The sequence below is a fragment of the Ochotona curzoniae genome, unplaced genomic scaffold, assembly GCF_017591425.1.
Source record: "Ochotona curzoniae isolate NIBS_2020 unplaced genomic scaffold, NIBS_Ocur_1.0 contig_520, whole genome shotgun sequence".
Taxonomy (NCBI): domain Eukaryota; kingdom Metazoa; phylum Chordata; class Mammalia; order Lagomorpha; family Ochotonidae; genus Ochotona; species Ochotona curzoniae.
In genome coordinates, this window is record NW_024466457.1 from 1,440,794 (window position 1) to 1,460,225 (window position 19,432).

Genomic DNA, 19,432 nt, shown 5'->3' on the forward strand with positions numbered 1-19,432 from the left:
TGCTTTCCTGACTGGCAGTTTCTCTCTCAACTTGGAAGGGACCACAAACACTCCGGCTCACTTGGGTGAGGTGTGCAGGGAGGGGAGAGGGGGCTTCAACCCTGGACCAGGCCACAGGGCACAGGGGGACAGACGCGGCTTCCCTGCTGGTGCACCCGCAGGTGCATGCCTGCTGTGGCTACTACAGCTCCGTGGTCACGCTGGGCGCCTGGGGCTTCGTCCTGTGCCCCGCCCCCGCCTTTCCAAGTGGGTATTTCCCCCTTATCCCCAGGAGGTCTTCCTTGCGCCAGAGTCCCCCCAAGGCGCTGCTGGCACCTGGACTTCCCCACTCTGTTTACCGAGACTCCTGCGCAAGTTCAAAGCGCGCTTAGCTGCCCCAGCCACTCCCTCGGACGGCCCCATCCTCTCTGCAGGGCTCCTAGTCCCGCGGGTTTGGAAACCCCTACATCGCAGCCCTGCTGACCGGGGCGCAAGGGATGGACAAGCACTCCCTTCCTGGCGTCAGCGCTCCTTATGTTATAAGGAGCAAAGTTGAGAAACACTGCCGCAGGACACAGGCGGAGGGGGAGGACCTGCCCACGCCGCCCCCTGGGTCTGCGTCCTGAGCCTCATCCCGGAAGCCCCTTCCTCTGACCCCCCAGCCTGGACCTCGCCAAAGGGTCAAGCTCCGCCTTCCTGTTCCCCAGCCCCTGGCACTGTCTCCTGTCGCGCCCTCTGCCCCCGCCCTCCCCTGGCCGCCCAACACATCTGCGGCAGGCAGTGAAAGGTGTCAGGGCATGCCTGGCTCACGCGGCCCTCGCTCACAGACACACACAGACCTCACTCACGCACACACAGACCTCGTGAACAAAAAGAGAACCAGAGAGATAATGCCTGTCGCTGTAACGCTTCCGCGTCCCTCCAGCCCCCACCCCAGCTGGCCTCCATCTCCTCTCCTCTGGGTTCCTGCTCTTGTTTCCCTTCCTCTGCCCTCCCTGAGTTTTCTTTCTTTTCCTAAGACTTAGTTATTTACTTTTCTGAAAAGCAGACTCATGAAGAAAGGCGAGAGAGATACAAAGCGCTTCCTTCCACTGGTCCACACTCCACATGCCTGCAACAGCCAGGGCTGGACCTTGGGTAGGGAAGCCAGGAGCCAAGAGCTGCAGCCTGGTCTCGCCTATGGGCGCGGGCGACCCCAGCTCCTGTGTGGCAGATGCCTTGCCAGGCCCATCAGCAAAAAGTTCCGACATGGGACGTTAAGCTTTGCATCTGCACGGCTTGCTGCCCCGCCACCTGCTACAACGGGCTTTCTCAGCCTGGCAGGTGTGTGCGTGTGTGCACATACACATGGGGCATATGTGTGCATGGGACGTGTGTGTGTGTCAGTGCCTGTCACTGAAGCTCTCTGCAGAGGCTCACAGGGCCACACACTGGGATCCAGGGCCTCTAGCCCTTTCTCCCCCTGGGGTTACACACGTCTCCTGGTCAGGGGCTGTAAGATATTTTTCTTTCCTTGGTCAGGACCTGGCCTGTCCCCTGCCCACATGAGAGATGATCAGCTACACTGTAGAGCCCCCTGCCCATTTGCCACCTCCGGGAGACCTTCCCCCACCCCCACCTTCTTCCCCCGCTACCCACATTGGGCTCACTGAGCCAGTCCACCAGCCCACCGCTCTGAACATGGGTGCCACGAGCCACTTCTAGTCCCTTCAGTCTCCTGGCAGAGGCGGAGGGAGACGTGTGAGCTAGAGATAACCACGTTCAAAGTCCCTTGCTCACACTTGCCAAGAGCAACCATGGAAAATTCTAGTGCCCACCATTTCTGCTGGTGATGTGTGTTCAAGAAACACAAAAAGGGCAGTGCAGATTAGCTGGAGTCCCCTCAAGAGTCACCCGGCCTGAGTCACCACAGGCTGGAGCAGAAGCCCACAAAATACAGGGGAGATGAGGCAAGGGGGCCCCTTTGTGGGGACACGCTGAGCTGTAAATGAAATGATGGGGAGTACTTTTACAGGTGCATACCCAGTGGTGATTAAGATAATAAATGGGTCCAGGCTGCCTAATAAGATGATGAGGAAAGACTGAGTCCTGCTGTAAGTACGGTAGCCGGGCACCTGCTTTCTGGGGCACCCAGGCTGGTGCCCACAGGAACAGCTGGCAGGGACCAGCAGGCACTGAGTGTACCAGGGGCTGCAGAATGCACTTTCCACAGACCACATCGCTTCCTCTGCTTGAGGACCCAATCAAGCCATTCTGGGTCCCATGGGACAGATGGCAGGGGGACATGGGCTCAGAGAGGCCAGGTAGCTTGTCCAAGGTCACAGTGCCAGGAAATGGCAGGAGATCGAGGAGGCTGGCGGAGGTGGGGGCGGGGCAGGGAGGGAAAGGTAAGACTCAGGTCTGTCCAGTCACTCAGGCTGCTCAGTGCATTAATAGCCCTGTAAATGCACAAGCTGGGGCCCTGGCCTATTGATCTTCCCTTTGAATGTTTACACGGCCTCATCATACCCAAGGTTCATGTGTGTATCTCAGACCAGGCATTCCTGGGAGTTAGGGGCCCAAGGGCCCTGTGGGTGAGCAGGACCCATGAACTCAGGAGGACTCTAGGTGGCAGGTGGCGGCGGGGGGGGGGGGGAGCTAACAAGACCTGCCCCCTGTGACTTAGCCCAGCTTGCACAGACATGCGGGTCCAAGGCCCCCCAGGAGGTCAGGGTATACCACATGGCTCCCAGTGATGTCCACTGCAGAGCACATCCCCTCATGGCAGCAGGCCTGGGATGAGGACACCATCCCCATGGCACAAACAGGGAAACTGAGGCTGCAGAGACAGAGCCTCAGTCCACATCCCCACTCCCTGCCATTTGGCCACAAGGCCCCAACCACCTCCTCTGAAGATGGCCAGCAGATTCCTGTGGAGAGTACTTGCCCAGCACCCACTGGGTGGGCAGCAGCAAGTAGAGTGTGAGAGGGGCACAGCTGGGACTGTCACAGAAGAGGAGACATGTATCTGGCAACTATCCCAGCGGAGACCAAGAGCTGGTGGGGCGCAGAAGACCAAACAAGGACATTTGTTGGAGGCTTGGACAAAACCATAGACCCTACAACTCAGCAGGAACGAGGCCAGGGCTGAGGTCCCAGAAACCTCTGGCAGAACCTGTCAGAGCTAAGGGCAACCTTGGGGTCCCCACAACTAGAGGCCAAATCCCACATGGCACGAGGCTGAGGCCATTGCCCTGGGTGAAGCAGCCAAAGGCGTTGGCTGGCTGCAAGGTAGGACTTGGGTCCTTGTGGTATTCAGAGTCTGTGTAGGGGACACCCCCTGTCACCCGGGAAGGCTCACAGTTGGGGCCACTCTGCCTCCTGACACAGTGGCAAAATCCTGCCCCTTGTGTCCCCTTTGTCCCTCGGGGGGCCTTCAGCGTGGCCCTTGTGTCCCGTGCTTGGGTCCAGAAAGCATCCTGCCCTTGTCAGGAATCCATTCCCACACCTTCTGGCATGCACGTCCTGGATTCCTACCTCATGTTCAGCCCCGCTGCCCAGGCCTCCATGGGCCTGCCTACTTTGTGGCCAGAAGAAGGGACAATGTGGAGCAGAAATGGAAAGAAGAGCCCATGACCTGCAAGGGTTTCCCTCTGACAGGGTCAAGGCCAGCTGGCATATAGGCAAAGGGATTCTAGCATGTTCTCCTCCAAAGTCAGCTGTGGGCGCCCTAGGCAACAGCCTTGACTATGGCTCTAACCCCTGAGGAATTTTCCTGTCTCCAACCCAAATCACCTACCTGGGTCCAAGTGCCCACAGGTGTCCTGCCTGCCAGCGTTTCCTGGTACCAGTGCTCCTGCAGGAGAGGCTTGAGACCGTGACCCTGAGTGGCCCTTGCTGGTTCTGTGGCATTGCTGGCTCACAGGTGGTCTCAGAATGCAGAATACCTTCCTCAGCAGCTTGGTCTTCCTGGGTTACCCATCATGAAGATGCTGTGGGCTCCAGCAGCTCCTCCCTCCCTCCCTCTCTCTCTCTCTCTCTCTCTCGGTCTCTCTTATACACAGACACACACACACATACATATAAGCCACCCATGAAGTGCCAGGGGTTCCATTTGGAGCGGCACAAGTAGTTTCAGAACTTACAGATACCCTGATTGTCAGTGAAGTAATGGATGCAATCACTGCCGCCCAGGCCCCAGTCCCAACACCATGGCTCCCTGCTACATTCCTGAGGGCGGCTCCCCACCCCACCCCCAATCGGAAACAGGCAAGCATCACCTACTCTGAAGAGGCCACCAGGAGGAGGAATGAGCAGCGTGCAGAAGGCTTGTCACAGTCCCTGACATGCAGTAGGCACACACAAAAAGCTTTTGCTACAGAGTCAAGCCCAATGGCACCTGCTCCATATGCTTTCCACATATTAACTCATTTTAAGGTTATCGTTATTGCTACACAGATCAGGCAGGGATTGGCCACAACCTCCCAGGTCTCCGGGGGCACCTCTGCTCTGGCTCAGAACCTGCAAACCCAACCCTAGGGCTCCTCCCTCCCTGGGAAGGAGAGCAGTGAGCAATCCACCCAGCAGCTGGGGGCTGACCCCACACCCATGGGATACAAGAGCCAGCGTGACTCCCAGCCCTGCAGGTGGCAGATGCATTCAACCGGGCACGCTAGGCCTGGTAGAAATGCCACAGAGAGCACTCGAGCCCAGATGGAGATCAGCCCCTGGAACTGTGTCACAGGAGAGAGGACACAGCCCTGGGGACGGTCACCTGATGGGCCAAGGCCTGCATTCATTCATTCATTCAGGCATGCACGCATTCATTCATGCCTTCCACCCAGGAAACAAACCTCAGGAATTGCAGCCTGGTCACTAAGAGAAACAAGCTTCAAGGCACAAAGGGCCGCAAAAAGAAAAAAAGAAAAGAAAAAAAAAAAAAGGGACAGAGGTGGAACCTCCTCAGTGGTGCTTTCTGAATGGAGGTCATGGCTGACCTCCAGGGGGGAAAGGGCCTTGGGGTTAAACACTATTGGAAAAGGGGCTAAGGAGAAGGAAGTGGGGACCTCCCTTCCAGTAGGCCCTCTGAGTGGCAGGATTCCAGTGGAGCACCAAGAGGCGGCCACAGCAGGTAGCATAGCAGCCCCCATTGGAAGAGACCATTGGGTAAGGAACAGACCCCATGTGGTACTGTGGCAACCCCTCCCAGGGTGGGCAGGAGCCATGAGTGGGTGGAGGGAGGTGACTTGAGCTGGCTGGTGAAGGCCAACATGAGATGCCCACTGCAGCATGCTTGCCCTAGGCTGGGCACCAATTTGCACATCAGAACACTCACTGGCAGGAAGCCCCATGTGCACCGCAACACATGGCTCCCGGGACAGGAGACCGAGTGACAGCTGGGGCCTGTGCAGATGACGGACTAGTACACAGCCCTGAACATGGGGCTCCAGCCCAGCCGGCAGTCACCTCCATCACAGAAACCTCACAGAGCGAGCAAAACAATTCACGAAAGACCCCGGGCTATCTGACACCACGAATGCCGGCAGAGAGCAGAAGGAAGAGCCCACAGTCAAGGCATTCCGACCTGGAAAACCCAGCAGTTTAACATCAGGGAGCCAATGTGCACAATTCAAGAAACAATGGGCATCCACGTGTAGGGCGTGCAGGGTGAGGGGGGCATACGCGGACAGGATTTCGTGGGGTGAGGTCATGCCAGGTGGCAGCAGCATCCCCTGGGGTTGCTCCCGGCTGTGGGCCAGGCAGCGTGTAATTACAGATTGTCAGTGGTGTGCAGGAGAGCAGCTGGTCCCATGGAGTGCTGGCCAGGCCTGTCCGTCTCTGAGACTCCTAGTGGAATGGACACAGACACCCACCCCTTAGCCTCTCAGGACCCTCAGCCACACCGACCTGCTCACCACATCCAACAGGCCCAAACCACCAGGGCCCCAGCTACTGTCTACACTCGCATCTAAGCTGCAAAGCCCAGTCCCACAGACACTGACTAGAAGCTCCCAATGGCAGTGCAGCTGATTGGCCTGTGCCTCCCCTCCCAGAGAACAGCAGCCCTTCATGAGCACGGTGGCCAAGCAGGACACAGCCTGGACCACCAGTCCCCACTCCTTCCCGGTGCCTGCTCACTGCCTCTGTCCTCACATAGGTTCCTGCTTCAGAACAAACCCACATGCAGTGCAGATCCCTGACTCTCCCCTAGTACGGGCCTTTCTGCAGGAAGGGACAGAACCCAAATGCCGAGGGCTCCGTCCGAGCGACCTGCAGAAGGGCTGGAACTGGCCGAGTGTAGGTGCTATGAAGCAGCACAGTGGAGAACCCCCTTGAGAGCTGGTTCAAGCCCAGAGCTCACTCACTCTCACACTCTCAGTCTCTCTCCCCACCCCGCCTGGCCGGCTCCCAGCACACAGGCCAGACGCTTGGGGCCGGGCCCCGGCAGGGAGATCACAAGGGCAAAGAAACGCCGTCACAGAGATCTGGCCTGAGCCTGGACTTGAGCTTGCGTGGGAAGGAGGCTGACTCATTGGCCAAGCCCCCGGCAGGATCTGAGCTGCTACTGCTGCTACAGTGCCCACGGTGAGGGCAGTGGCTCTGGGAGGGATGGCAGGCCATGGGGGACGGCACGAGCTGACCTTCACCGGAACACAAGACAGGTGCACTCAAAGAGGTACCTGAGACTCCAAAAAATACCACACCAGGTCAGCCCTGTGAGCGTTTCTGGCTGTGGGGCCTCCCGGAGGGAAGGAAATCTGGCCTGGACCTGAGCCCAGCTGGTGGCCAGCTGCCTGCAGGCTCCATTCACCTGAGGGCTCCTGTGTGCTCCATGCCAGGCGGGAGGGAGTACAGACATGGTGTATACCTGGCCCTGCCCACAGGTATCCCTCGGGGTGTGCCCAGGGGCTCAGCTGGGGTTGAAGTGAGGCTGTAGCAAGAGGACCACGTGGTGTCCGGGGTGTGTCCTGAAGAGCGACAGTTCACAGAGCCACAGGGAGGAAGGCGGGGGCCGTGCGGGGGCATGGGGCTGGGAGGAGCAGCGGCACCAACAATAAAAGAGCTTAATGATGGCAACACGCACGGCTTACTCACTGTGAAGACGCCAACCCGCGCCGGCCTCCTGTGCTCCGCCCTTTCATCCTCACGGCGGCCTCAGGAGCCCCATTTTACAGAGAAGAAACCAAGGCTCCCCAAGGTGAAGGTCAGCCAGATATAAAAGCAGAGCCACGCTGAGCCCAGACTGCTGCCCACCAAGACCCGGCCTAACCTGTGTGAGGAGCTAGGCTGGAGGCCAGGGACAGGCGCAGCGGAGAGCAGGGCAGGGCCAGCCCCAAGGTCTTCGCCCCAGACAAGAAGCATACACCTCTGAGCTCCTAGCTTCAGATGAGCCCAGTTCTGGCTGCTATGGCCATTTCAAGGGGGAACCAGTGGATGGAAGATCTCTCCCTCTCTGTAACTCTGCTTTTCAAATAAAATCTTTTTTAAAGAACTCGCATGGCGTCATGACAAGCCATCCTCCCACAGGCTTGCTTGGGCTCACCGGGCTGGGCACCACCTCCCTGCAGGCCATGTTTCAGCAGGAGGCCACAGAACCCCTTCCTCTCCCCGGAGGGCTACCTCATCCACGCATGAGCAGCCCATGGCAGTGGGTGATGACACTGGGGCCCAGCGGCCAGCCCACTGACCCCTACTCCACTGCACTCTGGCTGACCCTTCCCAAGCCACATCTCCTGGCTCTGTTCCAAGCTCCCAAGAGCCTCCTGGCCACCTGCACTTGGTCCTGCCCGCACAGCCTGAGCACGGGCCTTGTTGGGGACAAGAGCCCTCAGGGAAGCTGGGACTCGCAGTCTGATAACCCACAGTGCCTTCCATGTCCCCAGAGCCCCGCCAGAAGGGTAAACTAAGTCAGGAGAGACTGCGTGTGGCAAGCCATCAGGAGGAACTTCCTGGCCATTAGGGTTGGGTGCATTGTGGCCAAAAGGGGTGTGGGGGGCCTCTGGAGCTCCCCAGCTGAGGAGCCTCGGGCTATGCGGTGGATCCCCAAGAACCTATTTTGTATCCGCCTCCAGCAGTGGCCAGGACAAGTCCCCATGTGTACACAGGATACCCACGCAGCAGCCCAGACCCCGGGCTGTTCACTGGCCATTGCACCCCACTCCCTCTCCCTAGCTCCCTGCTTGCTAGGGCGCTGTGCACATCACTCCTCTCACAGGCACATCAGGGACAGAGCTAGAGCTGCCACAGGGGCTGCTCCAACATTGAGGGCAGTGAGCACCTTCCCAAAGCACTCAACAGCCAGGGCAGGGCTACTCTGGGCCCACACAGGGCAGAGCTTGCCAGAGGAGCTGCCTCCAGGCAGAAGCAGCTGCCGGGGTGTGGGAGGCCTGGGGCCTGCCTCACTCCTCTGCTCCACCATGGGGTCCAGAAGAGAGCTGGGCTTCTAGAAGGTGCAGCCTGGGCCTCACCTGGGACTCTGCAAGGGGAAGGCCTGGGCAGTTGGTGAGGGCCTTCCCAGGCCTCCTTCTGCCCACCTTCCCTGCCCTCTGAGACCAGCAGTGTTTCTTCATGACCATGGCGATTGCCTGGAAACAAGAGGGGCTCCCAGGAAGATGGCAGTTGCCAGTGCCAGGTCAGAAGAAGTCAGGTCATGAGGGAAGAAGGAAAACTCAGCCGCGTTCCTGAACACAAGCCTTGCATGGACTCCATAGCCTAGCATGGACTCTCTCAACCCCTAGCCACGCCGCGGGCCCCCTCCAGGACAGAATGATGTCCTTGCTTTGCAGGCTTCTAGAAAGCATTTGAGGCAGCTGAAAGCCAATGGGCACCGCTAAGATAACAGCCCCCTGTTGGCCGCCTACAGACCAAGAGCTCCCCTCTCTGCACAGGGCCTCCCTCAAGGAGTGCCTAATACAGAAGCCTGCAGGTTAACCAGCAAACTACAGACAGTAAGACAAGCCTCAGGTCCAGGAGATAGCCGAAGGCAGGACTGAGCTGTAAGCTTAAAGCTAAGGCTGGGGCCAGCGTGGAACTCTGGATTTCCTGACAGAAGCACATACAGGGAAACACACTTTACCAAAAGGGAGAAAGCATACCAGCTCGCTTGGCATGAACAGGTCTGAGCACTGACTTGTAAAATTCAAGTAAAAAATCCCTCAGAAATGCTAATCCGGGCACGGGGAAGGGTTCTTGAGGCTGCTTTGTGGCATGTGCCTGACAGAGACCAGGCACAAGGAGCAAAAAGGACTAAGTGGAGGATGGGGCTGGAAGTCACCTTCAAGGTCACTGCTGGGCATGGTTCCTGGAAGCCAGAGTCCCATCCAGGTCTTACACACACACACACCACCTTTCACTTCAGGAGCCGCCAAATGAGTACCAGGTCCCCACAGCCAACAGCTCCAATCCCCAACTGAGGGTGACCTGACACCGCAGAGAGCCACCAACTTGCACATCCCCAAAGACGTCTCCCCATGGTTTACAAATGGCATCGAGAAACCCAACACCAACAGCCCGCAAGGCTGAAGGTCAAGGGTAACATTGCCTCAAAATCATCCTTTGGGGAACAAGGTAATATATCCAAAAGCAAACTCTTAACCCAAATAAGGAGTCCACTCTGGGCCTAGCTAGTGCTAGAAGGGAAAATGCTGGGGACCCACCCCCGGATGTGGACCCCAAGGCTTCCTTTTCCAGGCACACCTGGGATCCCTCAGCTGGAAGATGGGGTCAATCATGGTCCAGGCACACCAGTGCACAGTGCCTGGTTCCCCAGCACTGGGGCCTCTTCCCATGCTGATCAACCTCTTCTTCAAGCCGAAGACCTCAATCCCAAGCAAGGTGTACACAGTGAACTTAGAGTGCTGCCGACAAGAGGCTGTGGAGAAGCTGAAGGACTTTCTGTGACCTTGGCCTTGGAAACCTAGGGAAACAGGCTGCACAGACGAGGCTCACAGTGCCCTTTCCAACAGCAGCCTGCTCAGATGGAGGCTCTGCCAGCCACCTCCACCATGGGAGGCCTCTGTGGCTCAGGCCTGTCCGCCTCAGGACTGAGCTGGGCAGAACACAGGTGCGACCTCCAGGTCGGTTTCCTTTCAAAGTCAGAGCAAGATGGGCCAGGTCCGTGTCCCCCTAGCCTGGGATGCTGGGGCTCCACTGTCTTTGAAAGACACCATGACACATGTAGCCAGAGCCTCAGGGCCAGACAGAAAGTGGGGAGCCGGGTAGGCGGGGAGCAGGAAGTTTAGAACAGAGTGATGCCCCCAGAAATCCAAGCAGGAAGACAAGTGGCGAAGAGCTGGATGCCCCGATTTGCATTCCTCACAACCCTGTTACACCGCATGTTCCCTGGCCCAGCTGGTAAGGCAGATAAGTGGGCTGCGGCCTGGGGCGGGTTTCACACCACAGTCCTGTGGTGCCCATCCCCCTGCCAGCCAGAGCAGACACACTCACTTCCCCTCCAGGTCTTCCAGCCACATCGATGGTCAGGTCTTTTCCTCCTATCTGGGTTCCCCGAAGATCTTGGGGTCCTGATGGCCCCCACTTTCTTGCCTGGCTGGAAACCCCCCTCTGCAGCCAGCTTGGCCCACCAGGTCCTGGGCCCTGGGCAAGGAGAGTCTTGGGGATAGTGGGAGACCTCTGGTCACAGACCTGAGACCCTGCTCACTCCCCTACGAGCTCTGCGGGCACCACAGGACAATGCCCAGGGCTGCCCCCACCTTCCCAACTCCAGCTTGGGAGGGTCCTGCTGGTTCTGGCTCCTCTCCCCAGCCCTGGCATTGACTAGCAACTAACTTCCCTCACAGGAGCCAGTACCGCAAGGGCTTGGCCAAGCTCACTCGCTCGGAAGCTCTCAACCATCACCTGCAGGGGGGCGGCTGGTAGCATCACCATCCACTTTGCAGGTGAGAAACCTGGGGTCTGGCGAAGCATCTCAGAGCTGCCCCAGATCACTCTCAGTGACAACCCCATCAGCCACAGCAGTCTCAGGGGCGACAGGGCCTCCAAACTGGAAGACCCAGATCAGCGGCTTATCCCACTGGCCCACGAGGCCCAGCAACACACCTGAGCCAAGGCGGAAGCCCCTCCTCCTGCTTCTGTCTTCCAGCAGCCCACAGCAGCATCCTTCCTCTGGATGTATGGCTGGGCCTGACACTTCTGGAATTCACTCCATACACATAATGAGGCCATCATGAGAGGACCCGCCTCAGGGGCAACCAGAGAACTGTCTAGTGTCCCCATCCTGACCCCTGCCAACTCCCCTGTCCCCCCGGGGTCTACACACACCAAGCAACAAGCAGACAGACAGTGTGCTGGCCTCGGCCCGCCCCACACCTGTCGAGCCTCAGCAAGCTGCACTGGGAGCTCACGGGAAGGAGGCGGCACTGGACTACCAGCGTCCACCAAACCGGCTACCACCCCAGGTCAGCATGACCAGCAACACTGCAGGCGGCATCACAGCCAGGATACTCCAGCCAGGGACCTGCTGGTGACAGCAGCTTCCACTGGCTGAGTTGCGGTGGCTGGCCCCAGATGTCCACGTATTATGAGGATCCCGATCTTGAGGGGCCTGCTGACCTGCGCCCCACAAACAGACAGCCTGAGACCATGGCACTAGGTGACTAAGACCTAAGCAAGAGAACAGGAGTAAACTGGAAGGAAGGGCCTTCAGTGGCAGCAGCAGGACAGGGCCCTGGAGCTGCTACTCAGAAGCTTCTAGAAACTGTCTGCTCAGGTGTGCTAACTCCTCACTTGCCAGAAGCCGAGAGGAGCCCCAGGATCCTCCAGCAGTTCCCTTCCGCGGCTCTGGCCTCTAGCCTCCTCCCCGCCCAGGGCCTGTTCCTGCTCCGCTGACTGAGCTGCCCTCCGGGCCTCTCTCTCTCTCTCTCTCTCTCTCTCTCTCTCTGTGTTCAAGCACAGGGAATTCCCTCTGGCAGCAGGAGAAAGGAGGACTGTGCTTGGAGCCGGGACAGCCATAGGGACACGGCTAGAGGGGGGCAGGTAGAAGCCTTCCCTCACATACCTCCGCCCCCCCAAGAATGTAATTAAGTGGCAGCCTGCGAGAGCCAAGCTTTGTGCCTTCCGTCTATAAATCACCTTCTGAATCATCCTTAGCCCTAGAGCAGTGCCCGCCGCCACTCCCCCTGCTGCGCCCGCCTCCCCTGCCCCCTCCTCCTGGTTAGCCCCAGGTAGCTCTAGGTTCCACCTGGAAATGGCAGAGGTTTCAGGACTCACATAGGCTTTGGGGTGAGAAAAGATGAGGTGGTGGGGGGACTCTGACACCCTCTTCACTCTGCCCCCAGCGCCTTCCTGCACGGGTAAAGAGATGACATTAAGCTAGTCTGATCCAGCTGCTTCTACTGCAGGCTCCTGGTCACCATGCCAAGCTTTAGGGAGCCATCCAGCTCTGCAGATAAAGAGAAAACAAAGTCGAGGTGGAGGAGGAAGGCGGAGGGGAGGGTTAGTCTGGTAGGGCTTCTCAGAAGAGGCAAGTATAGATCCAGGACTTCAGCTGACAGCTTGCAGGGAGGCAGTGAACAAGCACTTACATAAGCACCATTCTCAGAGCAGTCGCCTACATCCATTCACTGGATTCTCCCAAGGCCCTGGGAGTCAGGCTCATTTCACAGACAGGTAGACTGAGGCTTGGAGAGGTTGGCTTGCCCTCGTTCATAGCCAGGTGTGAACCACCTTTGTAAGAGGGGCAGTCGAGTCCAGGGGAGGTGAAGGGGTGGGCGGTCAGAGGCAGGCTCTGACTGACAGCTGTAGTGACCTGTCCCATCCCTGCCAGAGCAGTCCAGTGAGGAGGAAGTGGACCCGTCCCAGGGTTACCCAGCCAGTGGGTGAGGAACCAGAGCCCAAACTAAGCTCTGCCAACCTAGCAGGATCCTGGGCTGTCTGGGAGGGTTGGCAGGCTGGCTCAGCCTTCAGGGGAAGGCAGGCACACCTGTGTCCTTCTGTCCTGCCATCAGTCTGTCCATCTATAATGGTGGCAGCACACCTGGCCTTTCCCTTTTGGTGGCTTTTGGAGTGGCCAGAGGGTGGGGATAGGGAGACTCTGGGGTCCACAACAGCCCATAAAAGTCCCCCTTCAACCCAAGCTCTCTATATTTCAAGGCTGGGGTGGGGACCCCTCCTCCATCGCAACACTCTCCCTGCATGGATTGTGGGGGGCTCCCTCCTCCATAGGCTCCACATCTCCTGCCAAGACCAAGGGGAGACCCCTCCCAACCCTAAACCCAAGTCTAGTCCAGGGGCCCAGCCCCCTGCCCCTGTGTCCACGCCACAGTCTCAGGTCCCTGTCCCCGCGCTGTACCACTATGATCTGCTATGAGCTGTTCACACAGGGTTCCCTTTCCCATTTTCTTTCTTGGGGGATTCCACACAGACCCTCGCTTTCCCCACCTGTCAGTGACTAATCAAGAAGCCAGATGCTCTTTAGCCAGCCTGCTAAAGGACTCAGAGCCCAAGACCAGCTCCTGCCTGTTTTTGCCCTCTGCTCCAGGAGGTTTGGGGCTGGGTCAGAATTAACCTGGGAGGATGAGGGGTGGGGAGTGTTGGAGGGAATGGCTGGAGGCTCCAGCTCCACTCAGAGCTTCCCTCTTGGCCTCCCAGGATGTGAGGCTGCAGGGGGTCGCTGAGAGCCATACTGCCCCTCCCCTAAACCTACCCGCCATCTCTTTAAGCAGGTTCCTCCAAGGACAGAGCAGCTCGGGCTCCTGGTACTATTATAATGTCTGACCTGTTTTCCTTTTTTTAACCAAATGTAGTCCTGAATGCCAACAGATCAGCCACCAATTCTTCCCTTCCGACTCAGAAGCTCCACCCATGAGAGGGGGTGATGTGGACAGGAACTCACCTCTAACAGAGACCCAAATTCATGCCCCCTCCCCTAAGGGGGGAACCTGGCCTGGGAGGGAGACCACCCTAGCCATCCAATCTAGGTCTCCCCATGTGTTTGTCTGTCTAGGCTGAACAGCCTGCAGCTGGCTCTGCCAGCCCTGTGCCTCCAGCCCCAGCAGCTGTAATTCCTGCCTGTTACAAGTGTTAACACCTGGCCTGAGGCCTTCCTCCCCAGCAGTCTCCAGGTGCCTCCCTGGGCCCAGCCCACTGACCCCCATGGGGTTTGACTGAACATGTTCTTCAGCCTCGGCAAGGCAGGTGGAGGCGGGCGCCCAGGCGGCTGCAGGATGGATGACAAACGGGGACACTGAGGCAGGAGCATGATCCCTGGGTGGGGGATGAGAACTCACTGTCTTGGTTCCCTGCAAGATGCACCCCAACACATAAACTGCAAGGCAAGCTGGTGGCTGAGTGGAAGGCCAGCAAACAGGCCCGGACGGGTGGGTCCACCGGCCTCGACACAACGGCCCTCAGCCGGCTCAGACCCTTTCCACCAGGGTACCAGCCTCTGGAATGTGGCCAGTGCTGGGCTAGGTCCTTGTCCCATAGGCTCATTTGCCCCTGTCCACCCCCCACACCTCCAAAGAGGAAGACAGATGAGTTTCTCTCCCGGGAGTTAACTGGGACTGACAAGTAGAATTGTAGAAATCGGGACTGCTATCACAGCTCCCAGCCCCAGTGGCACTCTGCCTGCTGACCTCCCACTCTGGGGGCCCAGGCTCCTGAGCAGGCTGGGCTCCCACGGGGCAGGGGTAAGGGTCTCTCCTGGAAGGCAGACGGGGTGGTGCTCCTGTGGATTCCCTCCTGGGGACAGTGTGAGCTGGGTGGACCCCGAGAATGATAGGCTCAGATGCGGAAAGGACCGGAATCTGTCCTGTGTGGTATGCCAGCTCCCAGAGCACAGGACACTGACCTCAGAGAGAACAGCTGGGGCCCCCCGGGGCCCAGCCTGCAGCACCAGCTGATGCCAAGGACAGCGCTGCCCCCAGCTCTCCGGCCAGGTCAGCCATGCCCCCTGTAGCCATCTCGCCTTCATGGCCACCAACGTCCACCAAGCATACAAGCTCAGGTGTCACTCCTGCCCACAGGTGCGGGGCCTGCTGACACGTGCCCAACCATGGCCACCGGCACCGGGTGTTGTGAGAGGATAAACACAGGCTCGCAGGCAGGGTTGGACACAGGGCTTGCACAGCCACGGCCGTGAGACTCACACGCGAGCACAGCCAAGTCACAGGTTAAACCATCCGTGGGGCTTGCTCCTACGCTGCCACGCAAAGCCATGCACGCAGACATGCGCGCGCACGTCCAGGCCAACACCAGCACTGGCCTGTGTGGGTGACTTGTGTCTTGCAGTTTTGTGTCTGTCTCTCACACACACACACACCTTGCTGACACTCGTGTGGGGACACAACCGCCTCTACATGGCCTAGGATCTTCCAGACACACCCGCACAATTTCACATCCAAGGGTGACCAGTCATGGGCACACACCCCTCACACACAAGACATTCTTTGGGGCCAGAACAGTCCCCCCCCCGCCACACACACACACACACACACACACTCACGCATATCTTTCAGGCCAGACAAAGCGGCATCCCTGTCCCCCCCAGCCCCCAAACAAGCCCTGTGTAGAGGCCAACCTTCTGTGTCTACCCTCCCCCACACCACACTTTGCCCTGCCAGCGAAGCCAAGACCAGGAGGGCCTCAGCTCCTGAATGGTCAGAGAGTAAGGCTGCCAACCCCCCAACACGCACAAACACTGACCAACTCCCCAGCCTGGAGTCCCAGGCTACCCTGGCTGTCCCAGAGCACCAGCCCAGTGTTGCAGGCAAGGGTGGGCTGGGCCGAAGAAAGACTTGCCTTGGATCTCTGTCCTGGGAGCAAAGCCAGCATCCTTCTAGACTGAGACCTGGATGGTGACTTGTTCCTACCACCCCAACTCCCCTCCACTTCTGACCCCAAGACACCTGAGGAGGTCTTGGGGTGTCCAGGGCGGTGGGTGGCAGGCAGGGAGAGCGTGCTGCACCCTGGTGGCACTCCTGTCGCCTCTCACGGGGCACAAGGGGGGGGTCGGGACAGCGGCCCCACTTCCCACAGATCCCAAATTCTTCCACCTTGCCACCCACCCCCAGGCCAAGGCTCTCCTAGGTCCAGGAGGGGAAGATTCTTTAATTAAAGTTTTCCGGAATGCGGGGGGCTGGAGACCGGGGAGAGGGCGGGTGCAATTTAGAGAACTGGTTTCTAGGAGTGTTCCCTCTGGCCCCTGGGACCTGCTGAGTAGGGGGGAGGGGAAAGCAGAGGGTGGTGAGGGGCCACCCGGGAGACAAGGGGACACCCTAGAGCCGGGGAGGGGTCCCCAAGGGCCCCTCACCCCTCAGGTAGTGCACCCCACGCGCTGCACTGGTGCCCCAGCCCCGTTTAAGGAACTGTCTTTTGTATCGGCGTTTTCCCGGGGACAGCTCCCTGCTTTTCCCTCCCCTTTCTCTCCAGTCTCCCGTTTTCCAAAAGGGATGAATATGACGTGGAGAATTGTGGTTCTGAGCAAAGAACAACAAGCCTGCCCCTCCCAAACAAACTACAGGTCCAAGGCTCCTGGGCGGAATAAGCAAGAAATGAATAAAATCCTAATTCAATGGCACCTCGGAGCAGCGAATCCCACAGCCACTTGGGAGGCTCCAAGCAAACGAGGCGCCCTCCCCCCACGCCGGGCCAGGGGTCCCCGAGGCCTGTGGGGTCTGAAACGGGCAGACGCAGGGGGCTTATTGTGGAGAGATCCCTCGATGGAGGCGCCGGCGGCGCCGGGGATCGGATGCTCTTGCCCATGAAGACCCCCAAAATGGAGAAGAGGAGTGGCTGGTTGGGCCCAGGGGTGTGGGGGGCGGTGGGCAGCTCTGGGTCTGCGGAAAGCCAGCGGCAAGCAGATGGGGGGCTTCCGGGCGCCCCTTCACACACACGCACATACACGCACACCAGCTGCGGGGTGGGGTGGGGTGGGGTGGAGTGGGGTGTGGGGTAGGGTAGGGTGGGCGGGAGAGCCGGGCTCCGAGCCCTCCCGAGGTGGGCAAAGTCCTGAGGCTCTGTGGCGGGTGGCGGGCAAAATGGTGATTCTCAGGGAAGCCAGGAGTTGGATTCCGAGGGCGACCCCCAGGGGAGGACCCGGGCGGGCTGGGCGGCAGGGGGATCGCGACGGGGCCCGCAGGGAAGTGCCCCCCAGCTTCCCGGGACGCGGCGGCGAGGCCGGCGGCGCGCGCGCGGCGGGCGAGTCTTACCACCAAATTGGGTAGCCGGCGAGGGCCCTGGTGCCACCGAGCAGCAGGCCGAGGAGCAGCCGGAGCAGGTGGGGCTCCATTAGAAGCGGCGCCGAGGAGGAAGTTTGCCCGCAACCATGAAGAGGGGCAGCGACGCCCCCAATAGTTGGAACAAAGTCCACTTGAGGTTGGAAATGACTTTCGGGCTTGTCAGGAGCGCACCTCCGCCCGCGGCCGCCCCCCTCGCCAGCCCAGCGCGGAGCAGCCGGGTCTGAGGATGTCAGCGCGCAGCCAATCAGCGCCCGCGGCCTAAGGTAAGAGATGAGTCTCGAGTTCGGCCTGTCAATCATCGCGCCCCTCCCGCCCGGCCCACGAGTCGGCTCCGCGCAGGGCATCGCCCCGCAAACTTGGGCACAGCCCGCGCCCCGGCGCTGCGGGGCCTCGGGGTGGGGTGGGGAGGGGGGTAAGGGAAGCCTGGGTGTGGGCGGTGTGGGGGACGCGGCCTGCTGGGCCCTCGGCTGGCCCCGCAGCGCCGCCGACCCCCGCCGGCCCCGGGTCCTTGCAGCCCCGGGGTCCTTGGCCCCGGCTCTCACGTGGGCTGCCGGCGGGCGGGAGTGGGGGCGCCCCCCGGGAGGAGTGGGGTGGAAGTGGGGGACCCGTGCCCGTGGAGGTGGTGCTGATGGGGGCGGCATTGGGCAGTAGCAAGCTCAGGGATGTTTCCAGAAGCCCGACTCGGGCGGGTCAGCGTCGGGGCTGGGCAGGATGGGTTGGGGAGGTGGGCAAGGCCGCCCCTCGTCCCCGCCTGCTGCATGGCGAGCCCGCTTCCCTGCGCCCCGGCCGCGGGAGGTCGTCGCCCGAGGTTCGGGACGGTGTGCGGCCGAGTGCGCGGGCTCGAAGGTCTGGCCTCGGGCGGCGCCGGGGGCCGGAGCCGAGTGTCATCCGAGTCTTTTGTCAGGGATCAGATCGGTATCGGGACCGCCTGCTGCCTTTGCATTTCCTGCAACTGACACCGGCGGCCGGTTGCATTTCCTGCCGGCGAGGTCGGACACTTTCTCCTTCGAGGGCCGAGTCCTAGGCGGGAGACCCGCAGCCCCGCTTGCGTCTTGGCCGAGCCAGTCGGACCCGAACTGGCCGCAGCCCTGGCAGCAACTGGGAATCCTAGGGAGCGGACCCGCACGAGCCTCGCACCTCTCAACCCTGCGGCTTGGCGATGAAGCTCCTTGCGCCCTGTGGACACCAAATGCACTCGAATATTCCACCCTTTCCCACCAGAAGCGTTCTCGTTTCCCCTGGAGGGGAATGGGGTCTCAGAATTAGGAATTAGGTCTCAGCCCCGAGGGGTGCGGAGGTTAATTTAGGGGAGACTCAGCACCGGCACTTTGGTGGCGCTTCCCCCACAAAGGCCCCCTTTCCGGCCATCCAGAGCACCTCGAGCTCTGCAGCAGCCCTGGCCTGGGATGCAGGAAGCCCCGCCGAGGCGAGCGGGCCGAGCAGCACCGTTCAGGGGGCGGCGGAGGAAGGGGCCGCGCCTGAGCGCACCTCCAGCCCCGCTGAGGCGCGGGGGCTGCAGCTCCAGGGAGCCCCACGGCCTGGGGAGCCAGACATTCCTGGCTTTGATGTGGGCCGCGCGTGCCCACGGGCGCGAACCCGCTGCCCCTGCGGGTCCGCAAGCTCTCCTGCACGCGGCTGCTGCCGGGGAGCACCGGCAACCGGCCCCGGGGCAGCGAGGGTCGGGAGCGCCGCCTGGGCTTGCCACGGCTGCTGCCGCGTTCCTAGCCCGGTGCTCAGCTGGAGGGGGTTGAGATGAAAGCGAGGAGGGAAGGAGAGACCGAGAGACAGAGACCCGGGGAGGAGGGGGCGGGGAGCCCCGCGAGGGAGGGAACAGGGGCTCGGAGCAGCCAGGCACAGGTAAACCCCTAGCTTGCCGGCTAGGCTGCAATGGCTGCAGACCCGGGCATCCCTAGAGGAGGGCCCCGGCGGATTCTGGGGGCGCTGGTGGGGTTCTCAGTGCGATTGCCGTCCAGCGCCTATGCAGAGGCCTGCACGGGAACCCGTCTCGCGCCCAGGCCTGCTAGATCCTGCCTAGAATCCTTCTTACCCACGGGGGCTCCCAGGTGCTTTTCCGATCAGAAAGCATCCTGCTGGAATATACACCCGGCACCCCCAACTTCCGGAGGGCCAAAACCCCCTGAACTGGGTTCCTAGTGGGCAGGGGCTGCCTTCCCCCATCACAGCACTGTGGATTCAGCCTGGTGGGGAGGGGCTGGCGTCGGCGACTTCTGGGGGTCATTTCTGAGCCTCTGGATTCCACAGGTGCCGGCTCAAGG

At 60.3% G+C, this 19,432-nt stretch overlaps 1 protein-coding gene across 1 annotated transcript in view; it reads right to left on the reverse strand.

Annotated features, from left to right (window-relative positions):
• WNT3 (Wnt family member 3) overlaps positions 1-17,319 on the reverse strand; it is a 32,952-nt gene extending 15,633 nt beyond the window's left edge. The window contains exon 1 of the mRNA XM_040989181.1: positions 17,127-17,319. Within this exon, the coding sequence (XP_040845115.1) occupies positions 17,127-17,206 (80 nt within the window). The 5' untranslated portion in view covers positions 17,207-17,319. The remainder of the gene's footprint in view (positions 1-17,126) is intronic.
• Between the last annotated feature and the right edge of the window lie 2,113 nt (positions 17,320-19,432).